The following is a 17,710-nucleotide window of genomic DNA, read 5'->3' as shown; positions in this document are numbered from 1 at the left end:
CCATGAATACAACGAACTAGTATATGCCATGAACTGCTGGTGGTTGAAGATGGGAAGGAGACACGAAGTGCAAGTCGTAAGAAAGTGTGCGTGTGCCACCTCTCGTTAAGTCATTGGAATGTCCGCTGGATGGCGGTACTTCTATACGTGGAATATATTATGAAAAGATTCGAGATGGTGGTACTTGGAGTGTTGGCTAGAAGAACGAACGGACACACAGACAGATGCATGGACGGACGCACGGATGGCTGCACGGACGGATGAACGCATAGACGGACGCAGGGGTGGATGCATGGACGAACGCAGGGACAGACACAGATAGACGTGCGGATGGACGCACGGACGGTCACACAGACTGACGCATGGGCGGACAGATGCTTCACCCCACTCTCCATCATTCACCCCGTAGATATGCTGCCATTTTTTTTTTCATGTTGCTTGACTGAAAACACCACATGCGCCATTGAAAACCCAGCGGAAACTGCGGTAGGCAGAGCATATTTTGCCTACCACGACAGCGCCACCACGTTTTCGTGACGTAAGCCAGGTGGAATTTGCCTATAGGTGGCGCACTGTGCGATTTAAGAGTAATTCAAGAGGGCCCCTGGAGAAGGGTCAATCCACTTGTTGGCAAAGGAACCAATAGGGCATGCGGACGTGCTGACTGTGTCACTTTCGCCGAATAAAATAGTGAGGAGCTCTGGAATGTCTGTAGGACCAAGATACTTTCCGAAAATATAGAAGCTCGCCACTTAGATATTTGTCGTGGTGTGAAATCTTATAATTCACTTCTGTTCCTGCGTGTGAATGACGCTTTGCGAAATGTTGTGCGAGCTACATAAAACTGCACTAACAATAATTGATGCTGGAACTGAACTCCGAGGTCATATGTACTGAGCCTACCTGCAGATTTCACGTAGTAGCGGGCCACTAGCGGAAAGCGTCACCGCTACTGCACGGAACTTAATATTTAACGTGGTATTATTACGAAATTATATTACGCTGTCATCATTATTTGTACTGCCAATACTTGGAGTAGCTTCTTTATTGGAACACAAGTATAAATATCCCATGAAGGGGCACTTGTGCCACAGCCATGCTCAGACCCCAGTCGCGCAACATTTCCTGCATTCGGTTGCTGCAGGTTCGACCAGCGCAATCCAAATATGAATATCAAATGAAATACACACGTATGATTTTCTAGACTTGGAAAGAAAATTACGAAAATTCCGCGAACAACGTCATCCAGATGGTACTGGTAGTACAGAAGTTAGTAGATATGCGTGCACTGTAGCCGTAACTGCACGCTTCATCGCTCAATTTCGTTTCACTGGTCGAGCGTTAATGGCATGCGGTGCTCGATAACATCAGTAAAGTATGGTATTGGGCTAGTTGGTAATTCATCATTAACCTTCTCAGCGCAAAAACTTCCGACAACTAACACAAGAGACGAGGACGAGCGCAGACTTTAAGCTAATTTATTATTACTACGACGCACGTATATATGTTAAAAAAATACGATAAGATCACTTGCTTACGTGTATTCAGCATTCTCTTCTCGAGAACAACTGCAAAGTAGACATGGAGTTATCATAACGCACGCACATTTTTTTTTTCTTGGTACAATCATTAGCCACACGCGGCGGGCATCTTTTTGCTAGGCACCATTGGCAGATGGAGAGACCACAGTTCCCAACACATGCCTGATGTGGCATCTCTCTAATTCTAAGCTCACATTCAATTTGGTCAATAAAACTTGTAGCTGGGCGAGTTGGTTCATAATACTGGGTAAACTGGTGTGCGCACAAAAAAACAGACAAACGACAGCAGAGAAGAGACAGGGACAAGCGCAGTGTCCCTGTCTCTTCTCTGCTGTCGTTTGTCTGTTTTTTTGCGCTTGTCCCTGTCTCTTCTCTGCTGTCGTTTGTCTGTTTTTTTGTGCGCACACCAGTTTACCCAGTGTCAATTTGGTCAGGCCCTCAGAAGAGGCCAGCTGGTTTCTTGTGCTTGCTCTACATCCAGTTTGAAAGTCCGTAGAGTTTGGCCTTTGTGCACTCAAACACTGCCTCGAAATCCTCTTCTGTGAGGTAAGACTCCAGCCTCTTTGGTTCAACGCCTTCAAGAAGGCGCACTGATTTCAACTCCTTGAGCGTGTAATGAGTTTTGATGAGCTGAGGTAGAGTCTCCTGGACTGAAAGTCGGTCCCCGTGAATTATGTCTTCTCTTATATTCTCTTAATATTCTTCTCTTCCTCAGAAACCCCTTGTTGATGTCATTGAAACGGCAATTTCTGAATTTGGTGCCATCGCGTTCCAAAACAAGTGTGGTGTTTCTGTTTCTGGCTTCCTGGATGTGCTGAAGCTTTACCTAGCCTCTACCTTTGAGAAGTGGAATGACTAAGTTTTTTCTGCAAAAAAACAGGCGTGTGTATTGGCTTATGCATCGCCCTAGTGTTAAGCGATTTGTATCTAGCTTATTTGGATAGAAATAATCATGAACGATTGGCACAGATGAATGTTAGTAAGTGCTTCCGTTTTGTCAATGGTTTCTTGATTTTGTTTGATTGCAATCTTGATGTCCTTGGTGAGAGCTTTGAGCAAGTTTTGCAAGTGTTCCAGAAATTCTTTGAACCTCTTTTTCTCACGCATGAGTTGCCGGGAAATGGTTCCCTGAAGCTTTTAGATTTATTACTAACGTTTTCACCTGGACACGTTTGTTGGACGTATAAGCCACAGGGGAAGAAACCCGTTTTGCCGTACGCGTCTTCTCACAGCAAACTGGTAAAGCGTAGAATCGTAAAGAATTTATACATAATGCTTTAACAAAATATTGCTTCTACTCAGTGCAGCGAAGTTTTGACAGGCAGATTCTCCGTTTCGAGGCAGCGGGCTATCCCGGTTCGTTGCAAGTGTCTCTTTGTGAAAAGCTGCGCAGACAGCCAAGAGTAGCTAACGATGGGGACGCTTTGCAAGAAGAAACTACTAAGAGGATGGCGGTGATACCGTATTTGCATGGTATCTCGATAAACTCAAGAAAATAGGCCAAAGAGTGGGCGTCTCAGTGGTTTTTTTCACACTGAATAAATTCTCTGAGTTATCTATCCGAAAAAGTTCCGTAGGAACCACCGTGAACAACTGCAAGATTAAGCACCGTAAAAAGTTTGTTAAGTGTTCAACAGGGATTGTTCATGATGTACCTTTGTCTTGTGGACTTCAGTACGTAGGTCAGTGAGGCAGGTGCTTAATGTAAGACTTCAGGAACATTGCGAAAAAGTAAGAAGTGCAGGACGGGATGGTTTTTTGGCTGCCAGCCATTGTTCGAAAAGACAAGGGTTCTCGCGTCCCACCCGAACGAAGGCACAAGACTTGTAATCGAAGCTGCAGCAATCGCTCGAGGCATCCGCATAAGCAAACCCTCAATAGCGTTATTTGAAAAAAAATTGGCGTTTCTGAATTCGGTACTTGAGGGTTGGGTTTGAGCACGTGGTTTCTTGCAGTATCTTTTGACTTTTTGGTATTGTGTGTTTTTTGTTTTTGTGTTTTTGCTTCTGCTTAAGCAAGTGATTTTATCATCTTTTTTGTAACATATTTATGTCCGTCGTAGTAGTAATATATTAGTTGAAAGTCTGCGCTCGTCTTCGTTTCTCGTGTTAGTTGTCAGAAGTTATTGCGCTTAGACGTTTAATGATCGATAATATCTACAGTAATTGCGCTACATGCAATGCCCCAGCAAATCTGTGCTTTCGTTTTGATCTCGCTCAATGATATTATACATTAAATACGATGAAAATTACACACAAGCGTGAAAAACTATTAACACACGAAAGACATGAAGTTTAACTCGCTCCTCGTGAGTTAGTAGCTGATCGTTCATCGTCTCTATCAGTCTCGGGGCAATGGTAGCCTTCTACGTCCACCGAAAATTTTTGTCAATACTCTTTCTTTCAGCACCGTCGCTGAAAGAAGTCTGAGAAATTTCTTTCACCGAATGACTTGACCACGCCAATGACAGCGATCACCATAATGCCACTATGGTTATCTGTGCGCGGAGCACATTTCGTCATCCCGACAACAAGCATATCGCTTGCAGTGTGCGGTCATCTATAAACAAATGTACAAAAACAAGCGGCGCCGCATTGGCCAATATAAGCAAGCCGCAAGCCCAAGTGAATGCCGTGTATATTTCTGCGTACAACGTTATGGAATTTATGCAAAATAAAAGTCCTGACGTGTGCAATGTACGTGCGGAAGAAGGTGAGTTCTGACTAAATAGGTCAGATGATAGCATTTAACTGACCTACCGTGCTTTAAAAAACTTTGCGAAGCCGATATAAGTGTTCTGAGGGCTATGATCAAAATCACGAAATGTCACGTAGTTTCACAAAAACTTCGCACGTGGCAATCAGATTGATCATGTCACAGAGGATCCGGTTTGTTTGCCAATGCAGGAAACGTGCGAAACAGTAGTGCGCGTTTCTCGATAACGTGTTAACTCTGGGGCTTGCACAGCTGAACAAGAGAGCCTCGGCCAACTGACCATCTCTGAGAGGGCGCCGCCGAATTGCGCTTGACGGCGGGGCAGTGCATGAGCATTGTTAACAGAAATAGATTACCGATGCAGCTGTCACTATGCTGTTATTTGAGACATTCAAAGAAGTAATTTGCATCCTACCATTTGATTGCGGCATGTATGCGACCTGCGCCCCGGTCATGTGTTTGATTCCATATTGACGGGACCACCAGGTGCATGAAAGCAACAGTACGTGACAACAGCTACAAATCTAAGTTCTGCTGGCATTGTTGATGTTGTGTGCACTAATATAAAAATATAATGATTCCTAATCACAAAATTACTGATAATATGATTTCCATTATTATTATTATTATTATTATTATTATTATTATTATTATTATTATTATTATTATTATTATTATTATTATTATAATTATTATTATTATTATTATTATTATTATTATTATTATTATTATTATTATTATTATTATTATTATTATTATTATTATTATTATTATTATTATTATTATTATTATTATTATTATTATTATTATTATTATTATTATTATTATTGTAGGACACTATGCGAACGACGACGAAGAAGCAAGAAACGGCAAGCCACAGCGTTGGTGCACACGCGCGACCCGAGCTTGCGCTTGTTTTGTATTTTCGGCCTGTTGACGTTCCTCGCTCTTCTGGCGTTCCTTGGCCTTCCAGTAGGTCTATACGTAAATAAACTACGTGACATTATTATTATTATTATTATTATTATTATTATTATTATTATTATTATTATTATTATTATTATTATTATTATTATTATTATTATTATTATTATTATTATTATTATTATTATTATTATTATTATTAATAAATTAATAAATAATTTATTTGCCAATTTGTTTAGTTATGCATTTATTCGGTTCTGTTGTCAAACACAGAAGGAATGTTCGAAGACACAGGGTAACGACTGCCAATTGAGAGAGCAGGCATCTTCCTGCTCTTTTGGGAAGGAAAAAACATTATGCGAAAAAAGATAGGGAGAAGAAAAAAGGAAGAAAATACTGAAAAACAAAGTAAATAGCATAGACAAAAACGCTAATAAATAGTTCCTTCACAAATTTCTACAAACGTGGAGCCAAATTTTTCTTTCTTCGAGGCGGTTCGTAGAGTTCAATGGACTCGGGCTTGCCTGGTGGCGCAGCCTCGCGAAAACAAGCAATCACCAAGTGCCATGCCTTTAAAGGCCATCAAATTCATGTGCAGTGGCCACTGTATTTATAAAATCAGGTCTTCAAATATTTGTATCGCAGGTGCACAAGACGTATAGAACCAGAACGAAAAAAATCAAGCGTAGCCAGAATGTGAGTCCACTTGGTTTTGCCGTTGGTTTGCAGCGTATCAAGAAGACCTGGTTGTCGAAACATGAAACTTAGGCACACTATGTACTGCCAAAACGCTCTCAACAAAAACGCAAATATATTCGCATCTGTTTAAAAAATGATCGTTCGGACGCTAATACCGGGACAATTAAATCCTAGATATATAAGAGGGCTCTGTATAAACTACTCAATATTTATTTATTTATTTATTTACAAGATACTGCAGGCATGGAGCCCAAGCAGGAATGGTACAGGCAGTAAGACAATCAAGCCAAACATCACACAGCATACAATAATTCAATCATCACACACATACAACAACAATGCAACCAAACTTATCGTAACAGCGATGATTTAGGTGGGAATGTGTGAATCGCAAAGGGAAACAAAGGGAAACAACAAGGCACTGAAAGTAAGAGAAAGAAAAACTGCAAAACATTTTTACATCCTAAGGAAAACATGTGCGTCAATAGAATCTGTTGATAGCAGGGCGGAAAACGGTAAATTGTTCCACTCACAGATTGTGCGCGGGAAAAACGAAAATTTGAAGAGATTAGTTTTGGAGAAATATTGCACCAAACTTGCATGCGTAAACCAATAGTGCTTAAAACATGACCAACGATCAAACAACACAGAGAAAAGAAAGCAATCAGCATATGTATACGCGGCTACCAGCGCTCTAATTTACTTTTTGTACATGATAAAGTAATCCTCCATTTTAATGAGAAACAGTACTGAAAACATTGCATGCTGTACAATTATTTCTAAACTTCAAAAGATATACTGCAATGTTCAGCATTTGGAGGGTTGTTGGATATGTGTTTTCATAATTTAAGACACGAAGTGAAAAATATGTCATCTGTGGAGTTTTTAAATTGCGCTACCTCAGAAAAAAATTACCATATTACTAAGCGGTGTAGGTACGAAACTTACCAGCCATTATTGTACATTTTCCACGCAGACAATATCCAACTCTCTGTGACCACCAATACGAGTACTGAAAAAAAAACATCTGATCAATATTCAAGTTCTTATCATTAAAATTTGTAATTGAACTGACTTTGTTTTAAACGTTTTTCGATGAATTTCGATATTTTCAGATGTATATATGAACAAAACATATTATGCCATAGTTGAACTACAATTTAAAGGGCAGAAAATGGCATTTTTTTATCTGACAGCGGCGGAAACCATCATTTTGTTGATAGAAGCAACGAAAATCTCAGGACCCTCATACTCCTCATTTGAAAGAAAAAAGTTGCTTGCAGTGCTCTACGTTTAATAAGACACTTGTTAACGAGACACATTTAACTGAGTGTAGTTTACGCTCCCTCTGGACAGATAAAGCGACCAAAGATATGGCACAGAGGTGAATACATTTTACGCTTTTGTTAAGGGTGTGTTGGCAACGCATAGGCTGCCTACGTTTCGTGTTTTCCACAACCGGGTCTTTTTGATATACGCTGAAAACCAACGGCAAAACTACGTTGACTCACCGTTTTGCTACAGTCGATTATTGCGTTCTAGTTCTATTAGTGCACTATCGGCCTCAAAAAAAAAAAAACAGGAACAGAGCGGCATGTGGCCCAAGCATTAGCGACAATATAGTGCGCTCGCTCCATTCAGTCACGCATATTGACAGGTGCACATATTCGGTATAAAAGCACTGCACGATTCATCGAAATATTTCTGCTTGCGTTGTAGTTTTCATATGCTGATAATAAAGGTCAGTCTTGGCGTGCCACGGTTTTTATGAGCTTGCTCGTGAAGCTTCTTTTGTTCTTTCTTGAAGGCGTGTACACTAATTCACACTGCTCCTGCTAGAAGGGGCGCTGTGCTCTATCGCAGATGTGCTCGCTTTGGTGTACCACGCATGTGGTGCTCTGCCACCGAGGCGGCGCCCACATGCATAGCACCACATGGTGTAGTCAGAGGTGCGACCGCCAAATGGCCGCACAGAGAAAAAGCGCTCGCATTCGATGCACTTTCTTCATCTTAGCTCAGAGCTCGCTCACAAAGCCCTCTTCATTATCACTCCGAAGCATGAACACCCTAAAAACCAAGGCAGCAGCGGGTTGGGGTCGTAACCCAACAGCAGGTCGGGCTCACTGCAAGGTCTTACATCCAATATTTCTAACTGTATATAAGTCATCAAAACGTACGAGCACAATGCATTCAAACTTAAATTATAAACATGGTACATGTAATGTATATATAATAAACGCCATCACGTGTTTATATGCTGGTATATAAATGTGTCCGGATGACTTGCGGGTTACCAGATCATCTCAGAGCATGCTCGTCTATCATCATTTGTTTGGAGGAGGAGGAGGAAGAAAGTTTAAGCGGAAAGACAGGAAGGTTAGCCAGTTCTTAGACCGGCTGGCTACCCTGTGCTGGGGAAAGGGGCGAGGGAAATGAAAGATGTTAAAAATAAATGTTGCGAAGAGAGGGAGAAATTACAAAAAAAAAATTGCGACAGAGGAAAGGCAACATCAATGAGTATAAGACACTAAAGTCTGTCTCTGAGGCCAGTTGTCCGCAAAAAGCGCAGCAAAGCTTTCAAAGCCTTCTAGGCTGAGGATGGGCTCGGCCAATGACCCAGAATCTTTTGTTCCGGGAAAGGCCGATTGTCTAGTCTATTCAGAGCTGCAGTGAGTTCTTGTCTTTGCACGTTGAAATAGGTGCACTCACATAGAAGGTGCGCGATGGTTTCTTCGCAAGTGCAGTAAAGTAAGTGCATGTAGGAGAGCTGGCCATCGCGATGAGATAAGAGTATACGTTCGTGAAGGCCACTCCAAGCCACAGGCGGCATAGAAGAGTCTCCTCAGCTCGAGATATCCTTGGGGGAAGGCGAAGCTGCAGATCGGGATCCAAGTTATGCAGGCGCGCGTTTGTGAAGTCTGTTGAATCCACTTTAAGAAGACGACAATTTGTATTCTTTGCCGAGCCTGGTGTCTTTTTCAATGAGCATTGGTCCCGTTTATATAAACCCCAAGTGCTATTTGTTCAAACACTTCTAGATGCTTTAATTGTTAATATATTCGAGATCACACCATCTGTCAAACCAATCGGCCAAGTGCAAATAGAATTTGACGATATCTTTCCCATGAACGCTAAACACTTGCCCTCTAAATATTTGATTGGTTTATTAGAACAACACCTGTCTCAATTAGGTACTAATACAGTAATTGCAACGGATGCATCTATGAGTGGCGAGAAGGCAGGTGTGGGTATTTTTTGTCTCTCATTATTCTGGTCATTTTCATTACGCCTCCCAGATTATACACCAATATTTGAAGCGGAATTAACGGCCGTTATACTAGCTATTCGTAAACTTCCTGTGACTCACTCGACAGCTGTGATAGTGACTGACTCGTATTCTGTGTGTTCATTCTTATCATCGTCGTCGACATCAGCAGTACTAGAGACTTTTAAATCATTAATCCCAGCAAACATCCGTCTAGTGCGAATGATATGGGTGCCAGGCCATCTTAGTATATTTATAAACGAGATGGCTGACAAACTTGCGCGAACATCTCTTGATCTTCCGATTGTGCCAATCATGCCTCCTACAGCTTATGTAACAGCAGCGAGGTTTAGAAAACTTTCCCTTCTTGAAGACTCATCAAAAACCATGATACCGAATCCAGATTTCTCGCACCTGCACTTCACATGGAATAATAAATGGTGTCCCACGCGTAAATTGGAAGTCTTGGTAACAAAATTACGTTGCCGTGTTCCACCTCTTAATTTCTACTTAAACAGGTCTGGTCTGGTGCCATCCCCTCTGTGCTCAAGCTGTAACGAACCTGAACATATCGACCATTTTCTTATCACATGTCACCGATTCAAAAATCAAAGAAAAAACTGCTTCGAAATTTTATTCAGAAAATTAGGAATATCACTTAATACTCCCAATATTTTGTCTTTTGGGGCCATTTCATTGGGACATAGCGACAGGAACATCTGCGGGGCTCTCTGCGATTTCATATATAACACAAGAAGATTACCTTGCTGAGTCAGCCATCAGCTCTCGAATTTTACTAGTCACACTACCACTTACTATTTAGCTGATACACTGCAATGATTCAACTTTCAGGAGAATTTCATATAACGATTCCACCACAGATATTTAACAAATTCTATTATCCCCCCCCCTTTTTTTTCTTTTTTTTAACATTGTGCCAAATTAATTTCACAGTCAAAACACAGTATTGATATTCCCCTAATCTAGAAAATCTTTAGGTATTTACTTGCATTAACCACCGGCTTCTTGGCCAATCCCCCTTAGTGGGTGAGAGCCACAAAAGAAAGGAACAAGCAAGCAAGCAAGGTTAGCCAGTTCTTAGACCGGCTGGCTACCCTGTGCTGGGGAAAGGGGCGAGGGGAATGAAAGATGTTAAAAATAAATGTTGCGAAGAGAGGGAGAAATTACAAAAAAAATGGCGACAGAGGAAAGGCAACATCAATGAGTATAAGACACTAAAGTCTGTCTCTGAGGCCAGTTGTCCGCAAAAAGCGCAGCAAAGCTTTCAAAGCCTTCTGGGCTGAGGATGGGCTCGGCCAATGACCCAGAATCTTTTGTTCCGGGAAAGGCCGATTGTCTAGTCTATTCAGAGCTGCAGTGAGTTCTTGTCTTTGCACGTTGAAATAGGTGCACTCACATAGAAGGTGCGCGATGGTTTCTTCGCAAGTGCAGTAAAGTAAGTGCATGTAGGAGAGCTGGCCATCGCGATGAGATAAGAGTATACGTTCGTGAAGGCCACTCCAAGCCACAGGCGGCATAGAAGAGTCTGCTCAGCTCGAGATATCCTTGGGGGAAGGCGAAGCTGCAGATCGGGATCCAAGTTATGCAGGCGCGCGTTTGTGAAGTCTGTTGAGTTCCACTGTACCAGTGTGAGGTCACGTGTAAGCGAACGACGTCTCGTAGCTGCGTCGGTTCTTGAGAACGGGATGGCTGTGTATTGGGTACCATCGTGTGCAGATCTAGCAGCCTCATCTGCGCGGTCATTGCCATATATACCATAATGACCTAGTATCCACTGATACACTATGCTGTGCTGTTTTTCGATCGCGTGGTGATGAAGAAGCCTTATTTCAGCTACTAACTGTTCATTAGGTCCATGGCGAAAGGGTGAAATAAGACATTGAAGAGATGCCTTCGAGTCCGAGAAGATAGACCTAATTCCCGAAGGTTCTTTCACTACAAACTCCAGAGCTGCACGTATGGCTGCAAGTTCTGCAGACGTCGACGACGTCGAATGCGATGTCATGAATTTAATTGTGATGTGCCTCGCGGGAATAACCACCGCCCCTGCAGAGCTTACTGAAGACACCGAGCCATCCGTGTAAATGTGAAGGCGTCCGTTGTGCTTCTCTTGCAGGAAAAGTAATGTGGCCTGTTTCAGGGCTAGATGCGACGACTTTTTCTTATTTTGGATGCCAGGAATTGTAAGAAGGGCTTTGAGTGGGTGTAGGCACCATCCGCCATCCGTGTAAATGTGAAGGCGTCCGTTGTGCTTCTCTTGCAGGAAAAGTAATGTGGCCTGTTTCAGGGCTAGATGCGACGACTTTTTCTTATTTTGGATGCCAGGAATTGTAAGAAGGGCTTTGAGTGGGTGTAGGCACCATAACGGTGTCGGCGGCTGTGCTGCATGCGTGAAGTGCAATGGAAGCACTGCGCAATGCTGAGCTACACTTGCGCTGAACGCTGAGTGGGGCCTGGAAGTTCGAAGTGAGGCTAGGTGATGAGATGGAAGCCGAGCGAAATGTCTTATGTGCATTCTCAAAGCGTCTACGCGGATGTATGCGTTGACTGGATAATGACGCGCAATGATCACTGTCGCTGCTGTAGACGCGCATTTCGGGAGACCAAGGCATATTCTTAGGGCTTGGGCTTGGATCGACTGGAGGACGCGCAAGTTTGTTCTTCGGATCCCGCAAAGCACGGGTAAGCTGTATCGCATATTACCGAGGAACAAAACAATGTAGAGTTGGAGCATTGCTTTTACCGATGCACTCCACGTTTTTCCAGCAAGAAACCTCAGTACGTGGGTGATCATGGTGAGTTTAGTTTTCATATGGGCGATGTGAGAGCTCCAGGAGAGGTCGCGATAAACTATGACTCCGAGGAATCGAAAAATCGCCAAAATACGACACTTCGACTCGCATCGACTGGACAAAGCTCAGGTCACTGACGGAAAAAAGGTGTCAAGAAAATAAAGCACCTCCTCTTGACACCCTCGAGGATATGATTAGAGGTGCTACTCAAGAAGCGACCTATCATATTCAACATATTTCAGATTATTGTCAATATCAAGCGGAATTGGAACGACTCAGAGCAATCCGTTGTCGCACAGAAAGAAGATATAGGCGCACTAAGTCCATTCACGACTTGAGGGAAGCAAGGCGCCTACAGAAAAAAAATTCAGTGGCGAATCATTTCACTTCAATCCTTTCGCTGGAAACAACTGTGCGAATCCTTGGATCCACACAAGCCTTTGACGCAGACATGGAGGATTGTCCGTGGCCTACGAACATCGCCACATCAACATCGCCCTTTCAAGTGTCTTTCTCTCCACCAAGGACGCACCGAAATTGAAGTAGCAGAAGATTTCTGCATGAAAGTTGCCGGTCATGCGTCCGCGTGCACCACGCGCCACGTAGAAAACGCTCCAGTTTCCAGAGATTCAAGAATGAACACCTTTTTCTCTCTAAAGGAACTACAAGCGGCCTTGACGGCATGCAAACGATCTTCATCGCCTGGTCCGGATGGGATCACGTACATGGCTCTTTGCAACCTCGGAGAAGCAGCTCGACGGGCCCTTCTATCCGTGTACAACGACTCGTGGAGCAGCGGATTTATCCCTCATTCGTGGAAATCCAGCCGCCTCGTCCCTGTGCTTAAACCAGGTAAATCTCCTCTGCACTTGACCTCTTATCGCCCCATCGCGCTTACCAGCTGTTTCGGGAAAGTGATGGAGAGGATGATTTTGACTCGCCTGGAGTGGTACCTGGAGCACCATGAGGTATACCCTCATGCTATGACGGGCTTTCGGCGTGGGAGGTCCGCAATTGATAACGTTATAGACCTGGTCTCATCTGTTCAGCATCAAAAAAGACTGAAACGTTTATCTGCGGCGTTGTTCTTGGACGTGAAAGGTGCATACGATAACGTACCACATGAAGCTATTCTGGATGTCATGGAAAATGTTGGATTAGGGGGTCGGGTTTACCAATGGATCTACAGCTATCTGAAAGGCAGAACTTTTTTTGTACAGACGGAGATTGGCACAACAACGCACCATTGCAACCACCGAGGTGTGCCTCAAGGCGGCGTTCTTAGCCCCACACTTTTCAATCTAGCGCTACTCGGCCTGGTTGATGCACTTCCAGAATCTGTCCATCTATCAATATATGCAGATGACATCTGCATCTGGGCGTCAGGCGTAACACGTCTTCATTTGCGTGCCCGGCTTCAGAGAGCGGCAAAAATAGCGACAAAGTACCTGGAAGAACGGCGACTAGAGCTGTCATCAGAGAAATGCTCGCTTATAGCATTCACGCATAAGGTTATGAGCCCATATGTTATGAAAATCAACGGACACACGATCAACTACGTGAAGATCATTTGTTTGTGAGTATCATGGAGATTTGCTGTCATTTCACTTTAATTGTGATAGCAACAATATGACAGTCTCGGCTCGTTTTTGCCGTCGACACCACCGAAACAGTTTCGCCTACCGGTCATGGTGGTGCTGGTGGTGGTAACAACATCACTTTTAGTTTCCAATAAATTCAATTGGTGCACTGGTCTTCGCCATGGTTCACGAACTAGTGCGATGCTAAGCGACTACCTGCATAGCGTTGCACTTGTTCGTAAACCATGGCGACGCCTGGACCACAGGTCGAAGCCATTGCAAAATAAAAATAGGTTGTGTCTGTCCTCCTCATATATATATATATATATATATATATATATATATATATATATATATATATATATATATATATATATATATATATATATATATATATATATATATATTGTAATGGTGCTCTTAGTGCGTGCAGGCACTGTGTGATTACTTACCCAGCAAGGTGTGCCATCGCGGTAATTTCTGCGACGAAGAAGCCATCCATCTCGTTGTATGTAGTAACAAAATGCCTTCACATTTCTCTGGAACACAAGAGCACTGATATGAAAAACAGTAGAACTACAAAAGTAACCTTTTACATGTGGTCTATATTGGCAAAGTAACCTAAGCCGTTTGAAAGGCGAAGAATTTATTTGCTAAAAGGCATCGCCGAGGACGTGTACAATTTCTTGATAACAAAAGAAAACTTGAACACTCCTTCGAGATAGACGCCAGAATTACTTCTGGCGTCTATCTATCTATCTATCTATCTATCTATCTATCTATCTATCTATCTATCTATCTATCTATCTATCTATCTATCTATCTATCTATCTATCTATCTATCTATCTATCTATCTATCTATCTATCTATCTATCTATCTATCTATCACGTAGTAGTAGTTTGAAGTTAAACCCCACCTATAATAATATTTAAACTAATAATAGTGTTTAAAACATTATTCATCATCTATCTATCAATGTAGGTGGCTAGGTCTGGACGCTCTGGTGATCACCCCATTAATTTGAGGTATACGTCGAAATTTGTACGGGAGGGTAAGATGCTTTGACGAATACAACTCGCAGGTAATATGACAGGAATCATGTCCTCATCTCATCGCGTACGTCCTCGAACTTCTTGAATAAACAGTAGCACAGAACAGAGGCTGCGTATGCTTCTCTGGTATGCTGGTATGTGCCCCAAGTGTTTCAGTTTATATCTACCCAGGAATGCGGATAACGCACACCGGTAATTTTAACGCTTGAGCGTTATAAAAATGCTGAAACAAGCAGTTTTGACAGGAAGAATGCAAATAATAAATTTCAGCACCCCAGCAGGACTCCAATCCGAGCAATCTGCGGAGAAATCAAGTATTCTACCACATAGATACGTCACGTCTCAGAAATAGTTTGCAAATATACCCTCACGTTTGTGAAACGTAAATTCTAGTTGCGAAACTGGCTGTGAAATTTTACAAACATTACAAATCTACTTCTATGACACAACCGTCATTTCGGGTTATCGTTAATTATAGTTAAGCGCCTTCCACTGGTTGATTTTGTGTAGTAGTGTTGTGGGTTGCCATCCTCATGAGCCACAGTGCAAACACCAGTGCTTTATATCAGCTTAACGCTTTTGGTGTTGCTGATATACATGTTGCTGTTGTCATCGTTCGCCAACTGCAAGTAAGTGATAATACAAAACATATGCGGCTGTTTATCGTATGTGTGTGCGTGCATTTGCAGATATATATGTGACGTATGAAGCGATGGTTGGTAGAGGCCGAGAAGGAAGAAGTGGAGAACGGAATAAACATGGCGTATGAGCCAGGCCACGTCGCCAATACATAATAGCGTCACACGAGTCGACAGGATGGAGACCTGCCTGCCCCTTCATCAGTCACTCATCATCGACGCAGTTCCCCAGAAGACACCCTGGCCATACATTGGCTACCGAATCATCGCCTAGAAGGACAACGACCAGCACCATGACAGAACCATCGGCAGAGCTCGACATCCACAAGTACACCGGATCAGCGGACGACGAACCCGTACAGGACTGGTTCAACCTATTCGAGGTCCAAGCCGCCGCTGCATCCTGGTCGGAACGGGAGATGGTTACGAACTTCAGCGACTACGTCACTGGTGAGGCATTTAAATTTTATCTAATTCACATATTCGAGAACGATGAGTCATGGCAAAAAATCAGAGAGCAGATGATTACCCGTTTTAACGACTATGACCAAGACCTACCCATTGCCAACCATCTAGAGACAACCGCACACTATCGTCAATTTCCTAAGCAGTCGTCAACCATTCGAAAGCCCAGCGCGCATCGACAACTGCCTCAAGACAAAGTGGCACACGAGTTTACTTTCAGAAGACCATGCGTGTTTTGGGAAACACCTAACCATCAAGCGCGCCTCCCTTCTACACGAAAGTCACCATTTCGAAAGTCCTCGCTCCAGCATATGACGCGAGGCGTTGCTCACCGACCTGATGCTTTTAATTCTTCTCCTCGCATACGCAGTCCACCACGTGGTTTTCCATCACCCGGCTCTTCAAGCGCTACTATCGCTTACCATTTGCCTCATAAGGACGCTGCGACCGCGGTAGACGACGTGACGCTGCACGAAAATACCCTGTCAAGCCATACTTTTTCCGGACAGGTTCATTCATCACCGTGCGGTGCATACACACCAGACAGTCGAAACAAAGAAGAAGGCTCAGACAAATCGAACATCGTAGGCTGCCAGGCTCAAAAGCCCTTCATAGTGAACAGTGCAGAAGAAGCCTCCAAAGACCTTTTCGTCGATCCTAGTGCACCACTTTCATTTTCTTTTGAGAATCACGACATCCCAACGACTACCAACTATTTATTGGTCACACCAACTATCAAAGAAAAGCAGGCTCGTGTTACTAAAGGAGTACCACCTCGACAGATTCCGCAACATCAGCAGTGCCATCAAGAACTCAAAGAACTTCGCTAAGTAAGGCAGTTACGTCAAGCACTACGACAAACTAAAATAAGATCACAAACAGATTTGTGGCTTAAGGATGGTCGCCAGGAACGGCACCAACTAAAGGAAAGACCAAGTCAACATCTGAGCCATATTAGTAGAAGAAAACGTCAAGGAAGTCTTGTGTGCCAGTTATCAAGGCATCATGTACAATCATACCGACGGAATTATCACCACAGAAAACCCCGAAACAGACTGAACGCTACCATTTGAAAAATGCAGGAACGCAGACATTGTATCATCAACTTCGGTTCTCGCAAACGGCCGCTGGAAGCAATGCTTCTATCTCAGCCACGACACAAAATACAGCACCCACGACAGAAAATTCGGCGCATACGATGTCTGACTTTCAAAGGCTACAAGGGCGTTCAACCTCGTTCCTTCTTCGCAGCTGCTGAAGCCGTGTCTTGGTCAGTGCAGTTGTGCAAGACGTGGTTATCTTTTCCAGAACGCCACAGTCAAGCTCGCCCACCCGAACTCGTGAGTTAACCTGAGTGTTGCACTCTCTCCTGAAGTCTTTGAAAGTGTAGGGAATTCCTCTGAAGCATAGAACGAATTCTGAATTTTGACATTTGTGACTTTTCAACCTCTTCATCTTTACTTTTTCTTGTTCGTAATGCATGCATTCTTTCGGGGGGAGGGGGAATCGTGTGACGTATGAAGCGATGGTTGGTAGAGGCCGAGAAGGAAGAAGTGGAGAATGGAATGAACATGGCGTATGAGCCAGGCCACGTCGCCAATACATCATAGCGATATATATATATATATATATATGAGATGGATGGATGGATGAAAAACTTTTATTGGGGTCCTGAAGGATTCCACCCCCGTTTTATACGGGTAGGATCGTGGGCCGCTCCCACGTTGGGACGGGGAGACCCAGCCTCACCGCCGCATCGTGGGCCTTCTGGACAGCCTTGAGTTGTTGTATGAGAACCGGACTCGTGAGCATTAAATGAAAGAAGTTCTCAGAAAATTCTTTATTTTTTCTTTGTAAAGAGGGGCACCTCCACAGCATGTGGTTAAAATCACTGTGATTCTGGCAGTCCGAACAAAGTTCTGAAATATCGGAGTAATGGCTATAGGTTACGAGGCTAGGGAATGTTCCCGTCTGAAGCATGCGAAGAGAGATTGCCTGTGGCCTAGACAACTTTTC

The 17,710-nt window shown here is 43.3% G+C and overlaps 1 protein-coding gene across 2 annotated transcripts in view; it reads right to left on the bottom strand.

Moving 5' to 3' along the window:
• Positions 1 to 17,710, bottom strand: part of LOC142768494 (uncharacterized) — a 102,156-nt gene that overhangs the window by 61,252 nt on the left and 23,194 nt on the right. For both annotated transcript variants that reach the window (XM_075870484.1, XM_075870485.1), the window contains exons 3-4: positions 13,990 to 14,076; positions 6,828 to 6,891 (exon numbers count right to left, since the gene is read on the bottom strand). In XM_075870484.1, coding sequence (XP_075726599.1) covers positions 6,828 to 6,891; positions 13,990 to 14,076 — 151 coding nt within the window. The remainder of the gene's footprint in view (positions 1 to 6,827; positions 6,892 to 13,989; positions 14,077 to 17,710) is intronic.

The sequence above is a fragment of the Rhipicephalus microplus genome, chromosome 8 (genome assembly GCF_043290135.1).
Source record: "Rhipicephalus microplus isolate Deutch F79 chromosome 8, USDA_Rmic, whole genome shotgun sequence".
Taxonomy (NCBI): Eukaryota; Metazoa; Arthropoda; class Arachnida; order Ixodida; family Ixodidae; genus Rhipicephalus; species Rhipicephalus microplus.
This window is presented reverse-complemented; position numbering and strand designations above follow the sequence as displayed.